General features: G+C 36.9%; 1 protein-coding gene across 1 annotated transcript; it reads right to left on the bottom strand.

The window, feature by feature from the left end:
• Positions 1-658: 658 nt before the first annotated feature.
• On the bottom strand, positions 659-18,060 carry LOC100374510 (sodium/potassium/calcium exchanger 5-like). Its single transcript, XM_002730825.4, has 8 exons — positions 17,712-18,060; positions 14,600-14,683; positions 11,048-11,145; positions 7,414-7,514; positions 6,949-7,184; positions 6,224-6,490; positions 4,590-4,691; positions 659-4,394 (listed from the first exon to the last, which is right to left on the bottom strand). Exons 1-8 carry the CDS (start codon positions 17,926-17,928, stop codon positions 4,081-4,083), a joined length of 1,419 nt encoding a protein of 472 aa, XP_002730871.1. The 5' UTR covers positions 17,929-18,060; the 3' UTR covers positions 659-4,080.
• Between the last annotated feature and the right edge of the window lie 1,023 nt (positions 18,061-19,083).

Here is a 19,083-nt window from a genome sequence, read left to right as displayed (position 1 = left end):
CATGGTACATGCATCTTAGGGGTCTCTCGGGTACCGTTGTTTTCTGAGTAGCGAGGGGCATACATCACATACTTAATTCGGGTAAAACTTTGGGCGCATCCTGAAAATAAAATGATATTGACTTGGGGTTAAATATTTTGGCTGGACATGTTATTAGGTTTGAACTCAACAAGTACATTTAGGAATACATATCACTAGATTGAAACTATCCTGTTAGGATCTTAATATCGGCCAAAAAAAATGGACCTGGAACTTCAAACTTCAGGTGTCGCCATTCTTTTCTATGCGACTTCTTCAAGTTAAAACTTTACGCTGAAAGAACTACAACTGCCGACAAATTCAGCAAATTATTCAAAGTAGTTCATACAAATTTAGGAGACATATTGCAATCATTATGGTATATCGAAATACCGGAAATAGACATATGTAAATTGTTTTAAAACATTGCTTTGTAAGGGTATTTGTTATAAACCGACATTCCGTCACATATGCTGCGCCCTCTGACGATGGTCGTGTATTTTGAATACTTTCGTTTTTCTTGCAGATTTTGACGGAATGAAGGTTCATTTTACCGTAAACATTTGTTTACCAACAGAATATCATACATGTCTCTTCATTTGTCGTCAGAGGGCGCAATATTATAGACTGAGACGCAATATTCTGGGTGTTCAATATTTTATTTTAACACGCAGTTCATTTTTCATACAAGAAAACTCTACCAGACGTTTATCCGCCATTTTTAATTCTTCTCTGATAAGATTTGAAAATAATGACAACACACAAAGTATTACGTTCACAGCAACTCATGATTCATTTGACATGCACAACTATTGCTATAGTAACGAAAACACATATCACTAATTGTAATAGTCGGATACAATCACTGTCGGAGATTTTCGAGAAGTTTGTATGCCATCTGATTAAAATCCGCTGATGGTATTGCCCTGAGTCCTGTGGGTAACAGTCGCGTTTAATTATATTGCACTAATGACCCGCGAAGTCTCGTTGAGAGCGAGATATTCGGGAGACATGAGCGAATGGAACTTTCAACACTAGGGGCTAAACTCAAGTCTCATCCAAATAGTACATATATTTTCGGACTTGGCATCTTTACATACATTTGCCGGTTTTTTTGTTTTTTTTTGGTAGAAATATAAAATCTCGCTATTTTCTGATTGACATAATAACAACATGCGCCTACCATGCTGTTCAATCCAGAACATTTTGTATAAGCAGTGATTAGTTACTTCTCTGTCAACCGTGACAATATATGTCAAGTCGACACATCCCTCTCAGATATACTACATATATACATATTCCAAAAAATAACTATAAAACGAAATCGAATCACTTGATAAATCCCACAAAGATTGGTACGACATCTGCTATTAAATAATTCGTGAAAACTGAACAGGCTATTCTATGTAGAACAAGAAAAAGCATATTCAAGTATATAGCACATAATAGACGATTTGTGGGTTGTTGCTGCTACGTCACATCCTGTATTCTGTCCCACTACGTCATTAATGTTAGGCTCCTTCGGAGTTTATTCCATCACACGGAATTCCATGCACAGACTATTTACACTCTCCACACATAAGGCAATAGCACACAAAATGGTGGATTTGATGACGTAGTCAGACGACAGCAGTCCCGCAAATAGTCTATTATAATGAATAAAAATGTCAATGAACAAATTTAAAAAAAACTATCCTTAAAAAATGAAGATGAACAGTATTACATAAACAACGTCTCTCAAGTGCTTTCATTATTCACTAGATTTTAATTTTGCTATCGTCGCCAATAAATTAAATCTGCTAAACTAAAATCCATGTGAATAGGTAACAGTTGAACCAGTGAATGTGATAAGGCTGATCCGTGAATTTAACACAACCAGTGAATTGGGTCAAATATAAAAATAGGCTGCACATGACTAATATTACGCATTAACAATAAAAGGAAGTTCTGTTATTAAAAAAGGGAAAGGAAGAAAAAAACAGTACAATGCCCTTCTGAGTATTATTGCTATTTCAAAACAATGCAGAGTCTACAGCTGATTGCCAATGATCTTTAACGTTCGCCATAGATCGCTCAAAGCGCTAGAGTCGACACGCAGCGCGTGTTCGAATTTCAAGTTCCATGTAAACAATGTATTTTACATGCGTTCTATACGTTGCTATTAGTCCCATGCCACACACGACGTGGAGGTAGAAGGTGGAACGCTTCACATAAGTAAACTTATTGTCCTTTACTCAATGTGTTCATATTTGATATATCATGTAACAGGAATGGAAAAATTGGATAAATAATATGGTGTCACCGTACTCAGTTCAGAGAAAATCGACCAATAAAATACAGTGAAAATAGCCTGTTTTGTTACATCAATTGTTTCTAATGGGAAGAATATTTTTTGACATCACAATTTTTTTTGGTGGCATATGGTGAAAAAAAGGATATATTGTACAAGGTACTTTTTGGTGTCTAGCAGTAAAAATCGACAATAATTTGACTGTTTTTGTTTTTAACGAGGAAGTATGATTTCAATATGGTCTATGGAAACCAATCCTTAAATTTTATGTACAATGTTTTAACGTTTTGCTCGAAAAGAGTTCATATTGACTAATGTAAATTAATTACAGACAGATTTTGACACGAAATACTGTCACTGCTATACGCTAAAATATGGACACATAAAAAGAAATCACGATTAGCATTCTACCTTAAAGGGCGACGGTCGTCACGGCGCGTCCTATTCGATATGGGACTCATAGCGACGTATACAACGCGTGTAAAATACATTGTTTATTCACATGAAATTCGAACAGACGCTGAGCGACGACCACCGCCCTTTAAAACCACTCTCTGTCGTCACTCAGCGTGCTGTCCAAATCCGTGTATCAAATTACATGCGTTGCAGTATACGCGTATACGGCACGGTACCTTTTTGAGACACGCAGCAGCGCCGCAACGACTGTGGCAATTTTAAAAGTGGTTGGCGACCATCAAAACACATGATCCGATTTCCCTGACGTTTATAGTATGGATTTATTTCATGTTGTTGTCTACAAAACCCAAATAAAAAGTATATGTTCACCAAACTACTCTTCACATACAACGATAATCTTAGGATCATTGTTCCGAAAACTCTTTTTGCAGTTTTTCAGGCAGTTTTTTTTTCTCCAAATATTTCAGACTAGTATAAACAACAAAAAGTTGATGATATGTGTAACAATCAATAATTATATGACAATATTTTGATATTTTTTGTGTCCTTGTTTGTCAGGTCGTATCTAATCATTTCATTGTTTTAATACACACACAAACAACACATGTGCAATTATTTTGGGTTGTGTGCATTGTTAACTTTGTGCAATATCAACTTTCAAAATTGAATTTAGAGAGTTACGGCAGCAACAAATGGTTTCCAACAGAAATATTTTCCAACCACATTTATTGGACTGGAAAGATTTTTTTAAACTATGTTAAATCTACACAAAAAATAAATGCATAAAACGCAAAATTGAATTAAAAGTGTTACAAACTCTATTTAAACAAAATTAAAAAAAATATGCGTTCTAAAAGTATCCTCTAAAAAGTAGTACTATTTAATCCATGCATAGTTGTGCAGTGATAGCATGTTGGGTTGCAATGTGGCATCTGGTCTGTTAGAACTTGTCCGTGTACGGAAAAAATGCGTCATATGTACTGTATAGAGATCAACCGCTGTCAGAAAAGCACACGTAACGCAACAATTACATGAAGTTGATGAACATACCTTCAGCCTTCGTTCCTTAATTATTGCCAAATTGAAGCAAAATAGTACGCAGCGAAAATACAAAATTAAACTTGAGAGCCATAATAAAAATTAAAGATAAAGATTTCAGTTAAACATGGACTTTATCGTTTAAAGTTCATCTGTTTAAAAAAGTCAAATAGAAGTTCTACTTCTGAAAATAGCACCGGTATCGGATTCACGGCTCAGTTTTTTGCAGTGTTGGGAAACAAAAGTTTGTGACCAGCGCCCTCAAAAGAGATTAAGCGCATTTATTTCGTTTCGTCGTATGTTTTTTTTTTCTTTAACTACTCACAGTAGTTTCTTCCGTATGTCTGTTGGGTTACTGAAGCCACGATGAACAATACGTACATCAGCAGGAAAACCACCCCAAGTACGCGATTAATTCGCCACTTAGCCGCTCCTATACAAGCCAGGACCAGAAATACGCATACCAAAAGCATGGCTAAGATAAACAGGTAACTGGAATCGTCTATCAACTGCATGTCGTTGCCGTCAACCATTCCGATAAATGCGACGATCAAACATGGCAGTCCCATACAGATCAGAATATCGAATACATTACTACCAATAGCGTTTGCAATAGACATGTCCAAGTGTCCTGAAATTTAAAACAGCGTAAACCGTTTAGTATTATTAATATTCTGCAACTTTTCAGTGAAGTGTTTTCGTTATGAATACGACAATGCGGAAATAATACAATACAGTCATTCATTTTAGGAACTTAATTACACGAAAGTTAATTTTCCTCAATTTTTTTAAACATGTAGATACATTTCGGAAAATAATTGCATACCTTCTCTAGCGACGAGTATACTAAGAACCAGGTCAGGCAAGCTGCTTCCAATACTGAGGAACACCAGACCCATAAGTACATCTGGGATTCCTGCTATAAAACCTGTTGGAAAACAAATACAAATATTTTCAAGCATCGCAAGGCCATCTTGGGTTGGCTAACTACATAAAGGGGGGGGGGGGTATTTTCGTTCAACGTAATTGCAATATTTTTTTGTTCGTACAACTTAAATTGAAAAAATAAATTCCGTAATTCTGTAATCACAGGCTAGACGTACAACGTAATCAATCAAATATTTTTTTCGTACACTGTAAAAATGTGTCATTTTTCTCGGTACGTACAAGAATTTACATCCTAATAAAAAATCGTAAAGAATACCCCAAGGAAATTACATTTTAGAAACTGTAAAACGACTAGATGACACAATTCAATGCAAAATTGAATGTCAAGCCGTAAAAGGCCCTCTAACCGAATGAAGAGCATTACGAGGGTAATATGCGCATGCGTCTCTACACACGGCGCAGCAATGGCGGAGAATTTTAGTCGGAGAGCTCTTCCGACCATTCAATATTCCATTTTTTAACACTGTAAACTGTAAAAACGTCTTTTTTTCCTTGTAAATTGCAAATAGTCCTTTTTATTTCCTGTAAAACCGTACCAGCTACCCCCTCCCCTTGCCTCCCCTCTACATAGCTACATAACTGTGACATACTTTGTAAACCGATATTGTAAATCAGACATTGCACTTTGGCTCAAGACAGTGTAGTCAATATGCAAGGTCTAGGAGGAGACATTGTTTTTCCTTGACTGTTGAACGAGTTTGCAAAGAAAGCGGTTGGAACCAACAGTATCAACCACAACAGCTCGAGCTTCAAACAACTGAGCTATTGCAATTTCCGGCGAAGGTTGTAGGAATAAACAAGAATTGGAAGGTTCATTTCAATGTCATGTGGTATGCATTGAATCATTCATGCAATACAGTATTCATGTAAATTAACAGTATACACTGCCAATGAAACCGATTGCTAAATCATCCAATTTCATCGTTTTCTTTAGTGGTGTACATTACGAGACAATTACTATAAAGTGCGGGTTATCGGATAAAACGCCACACGCACTCGCAATATATAGATTTTGACCAAAAGTGTGTCGTTATATCTGATAACCCACAGGTTCTAGTGGTGTTTCCATAAATAGACGTTAGAACCAGTGTTCACATGACCAAGAGTGGTATAAATATTTTTTACATACCATTATTGGTCATGTGACCCATTATCTCGGCCATGTAACTCCACAGTTAGTTTCATATGTGTATTAGTAATAACCGCAGTTGTTTTCACATGCAGATTAGTAATTATCACGGTTTGTCTGAATATGCATATTAGTACGTATTAGTTTCGGTTCGTGCACGTGTAGATTAGCAATTCACACATTTGTCAGTTATTATTATTTATCGTGAATTATAAAACAAATATACCCTCACATGTAGTAATCATATTCGTTTCCAGTTGTTCTAATTACTAATACGTGTAATTAAGCAAACCATGATGTGCCTCGTATAATATCACACATATTACACTCTTTCAAACGTATTTTGACCTCAACAGTGTTTAATTAATTTTCAGCCATCTTACCTATAACTTCTACCATCCATACCGCTATATAACAAAATCCTCCCATCCATAACGACGACATAACAAATGTCACTATGTACCAGGACTTGTTTTTCTCCTTGCGGCAATCCGGGGTAACCAGATACATAGCTAAGTGAATGGGGAACCCGCAACAGCAGAAACACTTTCCAAGTAGACCGTCTTCCGGCATTCTAAATGGAGTATACACTTCGTATTCCCCACTGGTCGTTATAACTCCGTCTGTCGCCTTTTCCATACTAGACTGGTCTGATAAAATAAGAATTTTAAAATCAGTGTTTTTAAAGTGTCACCTCCATTACGCAAAACGTGTTCTAATTTGACGTAATTTACACGCGTTGAATGCGTCCCATGATGCCCCTAATGGACAGGACGCAGCGAACTGTGTACTTGTAAATTAGTTTGGGCAACAACAAACGCGTGCTTCAGGCCAGATATGGCTGAAAAATGTTTATTTGTTTCTTTTTACTTTATGGTTACAGTCGTCGAATATTATGTAAACAAAAACTGTAGTTAACATGCATTGCGTATGTCGTGTTTTTCTTTCATATTTCAAAATTTGTTCAAGAACCACTAGCAACTGATAAGTTGTGACGCGTACTTTTGAAACTGGACATGGGTGATTACAAAAAAAAAACATAATGGCTAACATGCAGACATTCGATGTTTTTTTTTCAAAACGCTTGAATAAACGCATAACAACCTACCGACTGCATGATGACTTTCGCCGTTGGGTACGCTTTTATTATTTTCGCCGTCGATGGCGTTGTATGTACCATTCCTCGCAATCAAGGGCGCCTTCTCGCCATCTTTCTCCTTCTTGCGACCCCGATTGCTGCAGCATTTCTTAGCAGCAGTTTCCGCTCGTTCCCCCAACCAACGATTGAACACCATGATGAGTATGTAGAACCCGTATGCGCAAATCAGAATGATTGCTTCCCACCTGTGAAAAGAAACACTTAGCTTTAAATCAGGAGTGTATATTTTGTGGACTTTTGAGCTCAGAGATTGCTAAACTATGTCGAAATCGGAAATTCGTATTTATTTAACATGATATGGTTTGTCAACCAATTACATTCCCTCATTGAAACAAACAAAGTGCAACTTTTAACACGAATTATGATTGGTTGTTGATTAAATGCTATTCGAACGTGCAAATAAATATTTCTTACCACGTGACGTAAAAGTCATAGACGACGATAATCAACAATGCAATAGACATTATATAACAAGTGGAATCCCGTACAATACTCCACCAAGACAGCGTTCCCGCCTAAAAATACACAAATTAAAATAATTAATCACACGCTATCAATTTTGTCATCCGTACGGTCACTGAACTCGAAATATGTGGACATTGTCTGTGAATGAATGCTTCGTTGGTGGCGCACGTTTCATTGTACCGAGATTACTTAACAATAACTCATACGAATAAACAGAATACTTCACAATCCGTTTAAGGTAGCGGGACTATTATTTGCATACTTTTTTTATCTTCTAATTGGGACCAAACGACTACAAATAGACCCAGGAAAGTATATATGTTTGGAATCGCCAGACTTCAAGCTTTTCAAAGGTGTGTTTGTCATGTCCGTATCTGCATTCTACGGTGCGTTACTTAATCAAAAGTGAAAAATTACTTTTTTTGTAAAAAAAAATAATTACGCATTTATGCTGGTGATAATAAGTTTTGTTTTCACTTTTCCTAGTTGTTCAATAGTCTGGTAAATTGAATGTGTCTGATCAGTTTTATTCAAGCAACGCGTTTTGAAAAATAGTGTCCTGAATTTTAATTTCTGTTTTAGTCGCATTGACCCCAACTCAAACCACAACACATTGGTAAATAATCCATGAAATAGTTTGTCTGGACACATTCAAGTTCCTCTCATTGTCACCTTAAAGCTGTGAAAATTTGGTGTTAATCCAACGACAATAAGTATACGTTATTTTTTTGTTAAAGACCTTGTATTTTGAAAAACAAACTCCTAGAAAACGTCGATGAAGTCACAGCAAAGATTTTCTACCTTGTTTATCTGCACAAGCGATTTGTTTTCCCATCAAGGTCTGTTTTAACATGTGTAGGGGCATCCAAATGTGTAAGGCTATTGGAAACCCCAAAAAATTAAAGGAATGGAATAGCTATAGTTCGATAAAACGGCAGATGAAAACACTAAAATCAATGATTTTTTTTCAGTGGCTGTGTGACCTTGTGTCTGACCCATTCATATGCAAATGACTAATCTGTGAAATAAACAGGGGCGGAGACAAACCACTCAAATGTTTGGAAACACTCATTGTGTGTCAGATAGCTACTGATAACACATCCTAACATTGCTTTGTCTTGAGTTAATCTTTGAAACTTATAGGCACACAAATTAAACCTGTGTGGTTGATTTTAGAAAACACTACTGAAGCTGCTTTGCTTCCCTTCAGAAAATCTACATTTTAACCAACTTACATGACATTCTAGGTTACGTTGACTTTGTCAGATGAAAGTTTATAGTGCATTTCATCAATTAATAAATAAATGTGAAAATCGGAATTTTCAACACAAATAATATACTTGCTACCTTAATAATTACATAAGGCGTAACTACACGAAGGGGGTAACCTGACTGAATAATGGCATACTCTAGTTTAGTCTCAGGTCATTTCACATCAGATAAAAGCCAAACATGCCGACACTCGCATTCAGCCTTATTTCAATTAACTTACAATACACTCAAATGACTTTAACTCTGACTACCCAATAGTAATTACCGCATGCCTGAAATTTAGACAGGTCTTCATAGAGGATTAATCTCAGACTAGTAGAATTAAACCAGGTCTTGGCAACTCTCGAATCGTGATTTATTTTGGCCTGCCTGAATATTTAGGCCCGTGTTCATACACAAAATCGGACCAAGCCTGAAATTTGACTTAAACCTGCTTTATTTCCCAGTGTTGAATTCCCTGGTACATGGAGGTAAAAAGAGACCTCCATGCCCGGTACGACAAACCGCGGACAAACACAAACAGTATCATGTTTTGACAACACATTAGTAGCTACTTTCATTACAATTGAAATCACACTGGATTAATAGCACGCACGCCCATACAGGGTCATTGACCGGTTAGTCGGGATGCGAACAGCACGAGTATTACTAATTCAGTATCATCTTACGTAAACTGCGATAACTTCCAAGAAAATATCATGGAACTATAAATATGATGAACCCAAGTTACATTTCGACCTAATTATCTAATTTTACTGTAAATTTACAGCCTTGTAAGTTACAGTAAATTTAAAACCTAGTCAGGTGTTGCACGAATCTGTGTAGAGATCTTTCAAATTGAACAATGATAACACGTCAATGTATCATCCCACAGATTTGAATGTAATTTGTTAGAGTGAATGTTGTAACGGATTTCCCCGACTGTTATACAGGGCGATAAGGTTAATGCCTCGTGATGAACCCATGTCATTCCTCTGTTCTATTTAGAGACTCAGACCTCTATAAACCACTGAGGGCAACAACCATTGACCGTCGGGATACTGGTATTCAACATGGATAGAAGCCTCGTAGTAAATTAATACGATAAATCTGTCCAAATTTAATGCTTTAATTTTAATGTGGCAAATATATCGGTAAAAGTAATTAGTGTTCATTCTACATTTTTTTTTACATTCATGAGAGTCAGAGGCAACATATATCGACAATAAATATCAATTTGAAGAGTAATGATCTTGTCCGTTTAGAAATCCCTCTCCGCGAACTATTTGAACTACTTGTAAACGCATCAATTTTTCACCGGGTTTTGATTTAGCTACTTTCGCTGATAAGACTAATCTGCTAAAAATTTGATCCACACGTGGTTTAACGGTACTAATACGGGAAAGCAATTTGATTCGTCCTTGAAAATTTAAAGGTGAATCACATGGGGTTATCCCACTGCGTATATACTATGGACAGATGACCTTTGCCTTCGTGTCCCTTGATGTTGGATGACATAGTGTACATAAATCATATGTTCACGCCATAAAGGGGTCATTCTTTACACTGTACACGTGGGATAACGATTACTGTTTTATTGTCGTAACCATGGTAACGATAGCTAGTAAAAAAAAAAACATTGACGTTTACCGAACTCAATTTACTACTCAAATGACATTCGGTAAATTATAAAGGAAACTTCCGACACAGACATCTGTTTTACTTGTCTGGAGAATGTGGGCACATCAAACACTGAGACACCATGTGATGTGCATTTCGCATCTCTGCTGAAAGAGAGCCAAGCACATGTATACACACATTTCAGTTAGGTAATCTTCAAAAATGGCCTTGCCCTTACTTTAGAAACCACTCCCACTTTTGCAAAACCAAGTTATAACCAATGTTCAATTAACAGTTTAACTGAATTTCGAGTTACGGGCAACATAGTTTGTGTTGTTGATGAACTCGAAGTTCGACTAATAGAGTTACAGGGCGTAGTTTCGCAAAAGTGGGCGTACTCTCTAAAATATGGGTGTGGTCATTTTTGTAACTCGATGTCCATAATTTATCATCTCTATCAAATGTTTTTATTAACTGGGACAATTCAGCATCTTGTTGCTCAGACACGTACATACACTTATATTGTTTGGTTGCTAGGATACTGAAATTCAACATATTGGTTGTTGCCTATTTCAATGCACAAGAATAGACTAGTCATCTTTGCATGACACCGTGACGAGTGCGTGCGTTAGCATAGTCCCTCTATCGCGTGATAAAAGGACTTTGACATAAAGACGAAGACAAGGTCAAATTATATAAGGTGACACCTTACCGTGATTAAGCCGACAATGCCAGGTATGAGCAATAAATTGAAGGCAGCGGAACCAATCACTGTACCAAAACCAATACTTCCACTTCGCATCAACATACCTAGAATGGACATTTAAACAATATCAGCGTTTGTCAGTGTGCATTTTCATAATAAAACTACTCCCATGGATGCACGTGGCTAACTAGTGAAAATGTATAATATTCGGATGAGCAGTATCCGAGAAAGATTTGGACTGATCGACTGATCTAGCATCTGCAAAACCTCTATTAAAGTTGTACACATAGTGTGAAAGTTCAGGGTGCAATAAGAATTATCTCGAACATATCGTCTTATTTTGATTAAAAAAATCAATCTCAAATGAAAATATAATTCATCGTCGAATTATATCGAATATATATATATATTGGCACACGTTGTTCGTCGTCCGACGTACAGTGTTCTCAATATTACACACGTTTCGTCAAACAACCACATCGATAACGGTATTGTTTTAAATTGCTTATATACTTCGTTGGTCCGCAGTAATTTTTAGGGATTGCTAACAGACAGTAAGATTCACAAGATCGGACGATTAGTTTAGATCTAATATTCGAGCCGCTTGGGCAAAGTTACAAAGTTGAGGCTATCTAAATTCAGAGTGCTAACTGGCTGTCTGATATAACTGTGTATATAGGAATAACAATAGCCTGACAAGGTCGCGTGAGTTGCGCCCTCCGCGGTACTCCAAACCCAACACAGGCCGTTCGGCCGGCGAAGGCGCCACACACGCCTACATGTCAGGCTAAGATAACAAGAGATGCACAGCAGTTACATAACAGTGACTGACAAGAGTTTATTCACAGGCGATTTTTCTTTCATTTTTCTCCTCTTACTTCGGATCTACTAGTAACTGAATTTTCAATGAAATCTTGACCAATGTTTAAGTACTGTACAGTACTTAATAAATGGAATAGTTTTGTTTTGTATAAAGTTCCTTGATTGTTTATGAGTGGAATGTAAAATATAGAAAAGAAAGGTATTTCACTAGATTCATTTTTCACTGATTCATCCATTAATCCATGGAGCTAAAACATATATCTATTTTTTACCTCCATGATTAATTGAATATTAAATTTCAAGTGAAAATAAAGCACTTTACAGTACTCACTATAGATTTGCCATACAATCAGTACTGTGATATTCATAATTGTAAATTGCCGAAACTTGGACAGATTTTCGATCACGCAACAGTGGAATACTGTATGCAGGTTACTAGTAACTTGATCGCTCACCAGGGGTGTTGGTTATATATGCTAATGAAAAACAACATGACCGTCTTTGTTCTAAGATTATATCACAGGCAGTTAGAGTAACCTTGAGAAGAATGTAGAAATATTAATATTTATTTTTAACTCCCTTTTATAATCAACGAGTACGACTTGCATGGGTAGTGTTGGTTGTAATGTTTTTTGTCTTGTTTATATGCTATTAATGTTGCATTTTGTATGAATGGTTATATTCTGTGATTAATTAGTTTTTTTTTTCTAGCTTGTCCTGTCTATAGAGTGACTGTTCTGTAATTAAGTTTTGTATCTGTTTGAGAATTGATAAATAAATAAATCTGTCCGTGAAACAGAGATTACACTTTGACTAATCTACATGCACATGAATATTCATGAGCTAAAACTAACGAATAATTCGGATATATGTATATCGAACAATTGTTTCAGCAACAACAAAAAACATAGACTGGGGTCAATATACTGTTCATAATTTTAATATTACGAGTTTAATAAAATTATTAAACTTTCAGCATCAGCTAAAAACACTAAGTCCATCGTTTACTGAGTAACCATGGTGGGGCAACTTTCTTGTCTTATCACTGATGTAATGTAAACGAAGACTATATTATTCCACAGTCCAGAGGGACTGTGATTATTCAAGCTGTTAGTGTCCAGTTGTTGTTTTGCCCCCAAAGGCATTGACACACGTGATGTGTATGTTTTGTTATTCGATTAAAAATGTACAAATAGCTTATATAAGGATTATACGATTGCGTGCGATATGAGCGTGATCTTATTTCAACAAGGTGTCACTTCGACCATGGACGTTAGTTCATCCCTGCGTCGACCATGTTTATACATCCATGCTTCGACTGAACATACCTCGATGCCATTTGGAGTAATACAACATTTTTACCATGCTCATAATACTACCCACCCATTCAATTATAATAATATGCACATCTTTAATTTTCTATAATTGACATGATAACTCAAAACTGGATGGGGAGTATATCCTGGTTCACATTTAGCTTCGACTAAACATACCTCGATGCCATTTTGAGTAACACAACATTTTTACCATGCTGATAATACTACCCACCCATTCAATTATAATAATATGCACATCTTTAATGTTCTATAATTGACACGATAACTCAAAACTGGACAGGGAGTATATCCTGTTTCACATTTAGCTTGCCTAAGGCCGGCCCAAAATTGGTTTGTTTGCTGAATAAAAAAGATTAAAATTGGGTTCAGCTTTACAACATCATTATCATTATCTATGATGGACTAAAGCACACTTATATCAGAATTGTCTAGCATAGTGAAACTCAATGTGCCGTTTCTTCTCTATGTTTTTTTCTGTATTTACGTAGCAAATCTCGAAGAAGACGCAGTTTGCATTGTCGAAATTATGTCTTAAATTGTCCTGTAGTTTCCCCAACCAGATAGCTGGAACAGTGTGCACAAACAATCGCTTCAATTTGATTTCGGATAGGGCACGGTTACTAAAAAAGGAAAGGAAACTCGGCGACGTCGGACGTCTGAACACCTCTTTCGGCCACTACGACGTTTGTTGTCGTCAACTATCGCTTTAAAACCCGCCACAGAAGTTTCAATTTTCTTTTTACTTGTGCTGCCGTACTTTTCATTTCAGTATCCCATAATACTATCGGACGCCCTGGCATTGAAGCCATAAAGACTAACTTCCAACCAAAACATGCTGGAAAATGATATTAGCTAAACAATGGTATCAGACATGACCTGGAAATACAGTTAGAAATTATTGTTATTATTATTATTATATTATATTTATATTATTATTTATATTATTAATCATTTTCAAGCGGTAAATATTAGATAGTCAATGCCATTAATGACGTTTGTGTTCATTTTGTAATGAAACCTTCCAAACAAAACTGACCAACAATAAATCCTTAACCTAGACATTGCTTGTATCAAGTTCATCTACCTACATGAGACCATGGAACTAGTTTTCCGCTCCATAATCAAATCAAAATCTCCAGAATGTGCCCATCCAAAAGATTGCAAAATGCGAGATGACTCAATACAGGGTGGGTATACTTTCGTTTTTATGTCAATATCGTAAATCATCATCCATCCGACTATTTTCAAGTCAGAACACAGTGGACTGGCACATTCTACCGTATCACATGACTGGAATTGTTGATGCCAACGTTCTAACACACTAAAATGCAGATCATATTTCTCACTGCCCGCTCTCGTGATAATATGAGTACCACGTGACTAATCACGCGAGACTTACTGATGAGCGTTGTCAGAAATTCAGGCGCTGAGCTTCCAAAGGCCATGAAAGTTGCCCCGGCAACATCCTCTTGTAAATTCAACCCTGGAAAAACACAGAAATAAAAATTGGATTAAATTTTAAATTAACCTATGTCTGTAACATTACCAATTCATGTCACGTTCGCCATATCCAATGTTAACATGACTGGAATAGAGAAATGTCGACCCTGGTTACGGCTGTTACATTGGGCCCGCTATACTATTAAATACCAGCATATTGAAACGGGAGGTTTATTTTTTTTTGCCATAAAGGTAATACTTGCGCATGCGTACCGATGTTTATTTTTATTTGTTAACACAACACGATGTTTATTGTTGTTGGTTGATAAGAAATAATTACACCAACAGAGTTTGAGGATAGAGAGAGGTTACCTTCGTACATAGACCAAATTCTAAGGCCGCATTCCGTGTGGTCTTTGCACGACTACACTAAAATGTATAGTCGGAGTGAATGACACATTTATAACCATTGTCTGTACGTTTCCGTCGCCTGGCACTATATTCGTGATGTACATGGACTGCCACTCAACACTCATTGAAGTTGAGACCGTGTGTTAGTCACCACAAGAAAGTTGCGACTCTTCGACGGGTGCTGGTCGGACCATTAGACTAAATGGACCACGGGTCACACGTAAACTAGTGCAATGACACTGATTAAGGGTGACTGTGTGTGGTCGTGATGGTGATATAAAAATGTTACCACAGTCATAGGGGGACTGTGATACATGTATAACTCAGTGGTTTATAGTTCCATGCTCAGAGCTACGAGTATATTTAAAAGGGGTGTGTAGCGGGATTATATTTTCGCAAATATTTTATGAAACAACTCCAACAATTCCTTGTTTTATACTAGATGTACGTTCATAAAAACAGAGCTGAAAATGAACTGAAGACATCATTAGAAAATGAACAATATGAATAGTATCAAAGCAATCGGACTTACAGTTTTTAACAAGAAGTCGAAAATATCACTTTTTACCAAAAATATTCACCAAAATTAGAGAACTGAAGATATCATCACAAAATAAACAAATCTGAGAAAGGTCTACATGTAGTATCTATATATGTAATATCAAAGCAATTGAACTATTGGTTTTTAACAAGAAGTCGAAAATATCACTTTTTACCAAAAATTACAAAAATATTCACCAAAATAAGAGAATTGAAAATATCATCACAAAATGAACAAATCTGAGAGAGGTCCACATGTAGTACCTATATATGTAATATCAAAGCAATCGGACTTGCGGTTTTTAACAAGAAGTCGAAAATATCACTTTTTACCAAAAATGACAAACATATTCACCAAAATTAGAGAATTGAAGATATCATCACGAAATGAACAAATCTGAGAGAGGTTCACATGTAGTACCTAGATATGTAGTATCAAAGCAATTGGACTTGCAGTTTTTAACAAGAAGTCGAAAATATCACTTTTTACCAAAAATGACAAAAATATTCACCAAAATTAGAGAATTGAAGATATCAACATGAAATGAACAAACCTAAGAGAGGTCTACCCAAGGTACATATACACCAAGTATCAAAGCATTCAGGCTTGTAGTTTTCAAGAAGAAGTCGAAAAAGTAAAACATTGACGAGGACGACGGACGACGACGGACAATCACTCATATGATAAGCTCCGCTCGACAAAGTCGACAGCGGAGCTAAAAAGTGCGTGGAATTGCCATCGACAAACTGTTTCCTAAAGTATACTCCGCTCATGTCACTATTACCATGAGCAAACAAACAAACCATTCACTACTGAACCTTCGATCAGTGCACAAAAACCATCAAAGAACACAACATTTTATACACGTTAGGGCAAGATTAATTGTTAATGGAGAGGAAATGTTACTTAAAACAGCGAGTTACTCCAAAAACTGAGCAAAATGTGGAAGTGATTTGTTTGTTTGTTAGTTCATGGTGTTACATTGGTGTTGCGTTCCATTCACGTGATAACATGAAATACTAGTAACTTGCTTACACGACCGTCTGCCCATCACGTGCTCAAACCACAGACTTTGGATAATATGCAACCAGAACCAACATCATATCGTGTTAATGATTCATAGAACACACCACGTTTCGTGTGTGAAACAAAGCGGCGTGTCTGTCAAGGCAGCCATGCTGTCACATCTGTTTATTTACAGAATTCAGAATTTAATAGCATTTTGAAGTAGCAAATCACAATCCCCAGTCCAGGGCTGTTGGACAAGAGTCATTCGCAGAATAGAGAGTGTCCACCGTCGAATAAGTGAAAGCAGTATTTAGCAATGGTGGTATATGATGTGAAGTTACGGTCACCAGATAGTCGACCACATGCATGCATCAAGTTATATCTAGTTCAAGTATTGATTCCGACCTTTCCCGACATTCCTTTATATAAACTTTGAACTATAAACCCTGCTCTATTATATCCCATTATTACAAGCTATTTTTAACCATGCCCTGTTTTAACTAACTGTACAAAACCGCCATGGCCAGAACACGTTTTTGCGTTTTTGAGCGCTTTGAATGTGTAATAACTTAGATACAAAGCGAACCATCAAATCGAAGAATGTGTTGATTGGCCAGGGATTAAAGTGAGAATGTTGTTAATTAATGACGACTCTTTTTTTAAAAGGTGAGGGTTCATGACGACAAATTTTGAAAAAAAATGTATTTTTACAGTTTGCCGCCAGCCAGTCAGTATGGTATTTACTGGTGGAGGCAACCTAATAATGAAGTAAAAGTAGTATTCTATGCAGCCATTTTATTTATAGCTGTACTCACGTCGCCACGGTTTTACGCATGTATTATTACGGTGACTGTGAATGGTTACGCCATCTGAATGGTTACGCCACGTGAATGGTTACACCGGTGAGTTGGTGCACTGATTTGGTTTGTCGTACAAATGGATACAAATAAAAACGTTTTCACGCTTACGGAAATTGCCGTGTAACTAGGGAGACAAGATGAACGATGTCTAAAAAAAAGAGCGTGTTCTACAGTGTAAAATTCAAGGTCGTGTCAGTTTCCATAGCGGCATTGGAATAGCTTTTACATGAGAGATGATGATGTTGACTTACTTTCACAAATGCACTCCAAAGCAGGCACAAAATAACGATCACACGCGATTGTCATGCCATACAGCATATAAATGACAACCACAACGGGAACTGCAATTGCTCCGTTGCGGAGCTGTTCTTCTGTAAATATGCCGGACGGTACTTCGCCGAGGCTGATACGTGGTGTGCAGTTGGCAGCGTGCATCGTGTCCGACGTGTTCCAAATTGAAATATTCATTCTACTAGCGTATATCACCGGGATTGCGTTGGTGACCGTCCTAATAAAACGATTTCAACGGCTTTCCCGGCACCCTTTGTCTCACTGTCGTTTTTGAACACACACAACTTGGGTCGTATCAATGTATCACCCGGATAATAGAAATTTTAAGCAAGCACTGAACTGTTGACCTCTGTACTGCGACTGCGCACTTTTTTTCTAGTGACGTAGCATGGCGTCATGTGCTTATAAAACAACAAATTCTCATTGTTTGCTTCGCGCGAAAACTCGTTCTCACTTGTTCGTCGACGAATCGGAGTTGGCGCTTATTCCAACGTGATTGTCATATGTTTAGCAGTACATTGACGCGATTTACTTCGGGAGTCGACGAGTTTACTATAATGGCATCAAACGTGCGCGATTGAATAAAGGTCGTAATCACTGTGACCGCAGATACCTCTTTACCCGAATAAATAGGTCAGTGACCCGCGAGGAACCTTAGAATGTTGTGAATCCACTTGAGGGGTCAGGGGCCAAAATTACGTAGTAAATAACAGTTGAGCATCCAAGCTAGACTATCGACAGTCGGTCGTACCTAATATTAATCTGTTATTATTAATGAATATTGTGTATAAACGTAATATGTGTGAATAAATTGCGAACGCCGGTACAGGTAGCTGCAGTTCTGTAGCTAATGCTTTCGCTTTGGTTCGTCTGTGAGCGTTTAAAATTTAGATTTATTTACAATCCGCTAACTTAAATCCATGTGAACACGTAAAATCACTACAGAGATAATTGTTTCTCTGCTGTGTCTAATTAACCCAGCGAAGCATTGAAATAGTGATAGTATACGCTAGTAAAAAATAGGAAGGTTTAACAGTATTGATTGTGGTCACACGATTGTTACCACAGTATTTTGTAGCGCTCGTATGACATTTTTTTTACAGGTAAATACATTGTACCATAGACCATCCATGTCCATACATAGACCATGTCCTATCTAACTCCATGCACAGACCTTAGAAAACATGGACATGCAAGTTATACAGGGACAAAAGAAAAATTGACAGGTCACTGTTTACTTTTTGGCAGTTTTGTTTCTTTTAGAGAAAATTCGTGTTCCCTTTCATGGTGGTATAAACTGCTAATTTCGCAGTTTGTAGTATCACTCGTATC

The sequence above is a fragment of the Saccoglossus kowalevskii genome, chromosome 13, assembly GCF_978046115.1.
Source record: "Saccoglossus kowalevskii chromosome 13, keSacKowa6.1, whole genome shotgun sequence".
Classification (NCBI taxonomy): Eukaryota; Metazoa; Hemichordata; class Enteropneusta; family Harrimaniidae; genus Saccoglossus; species Saccoglossus kowalevskii.
Note: the sequence above shows the minus strand (reverse complement) of the source record. Positions and strands in the feature narration are given on the sequence as shown.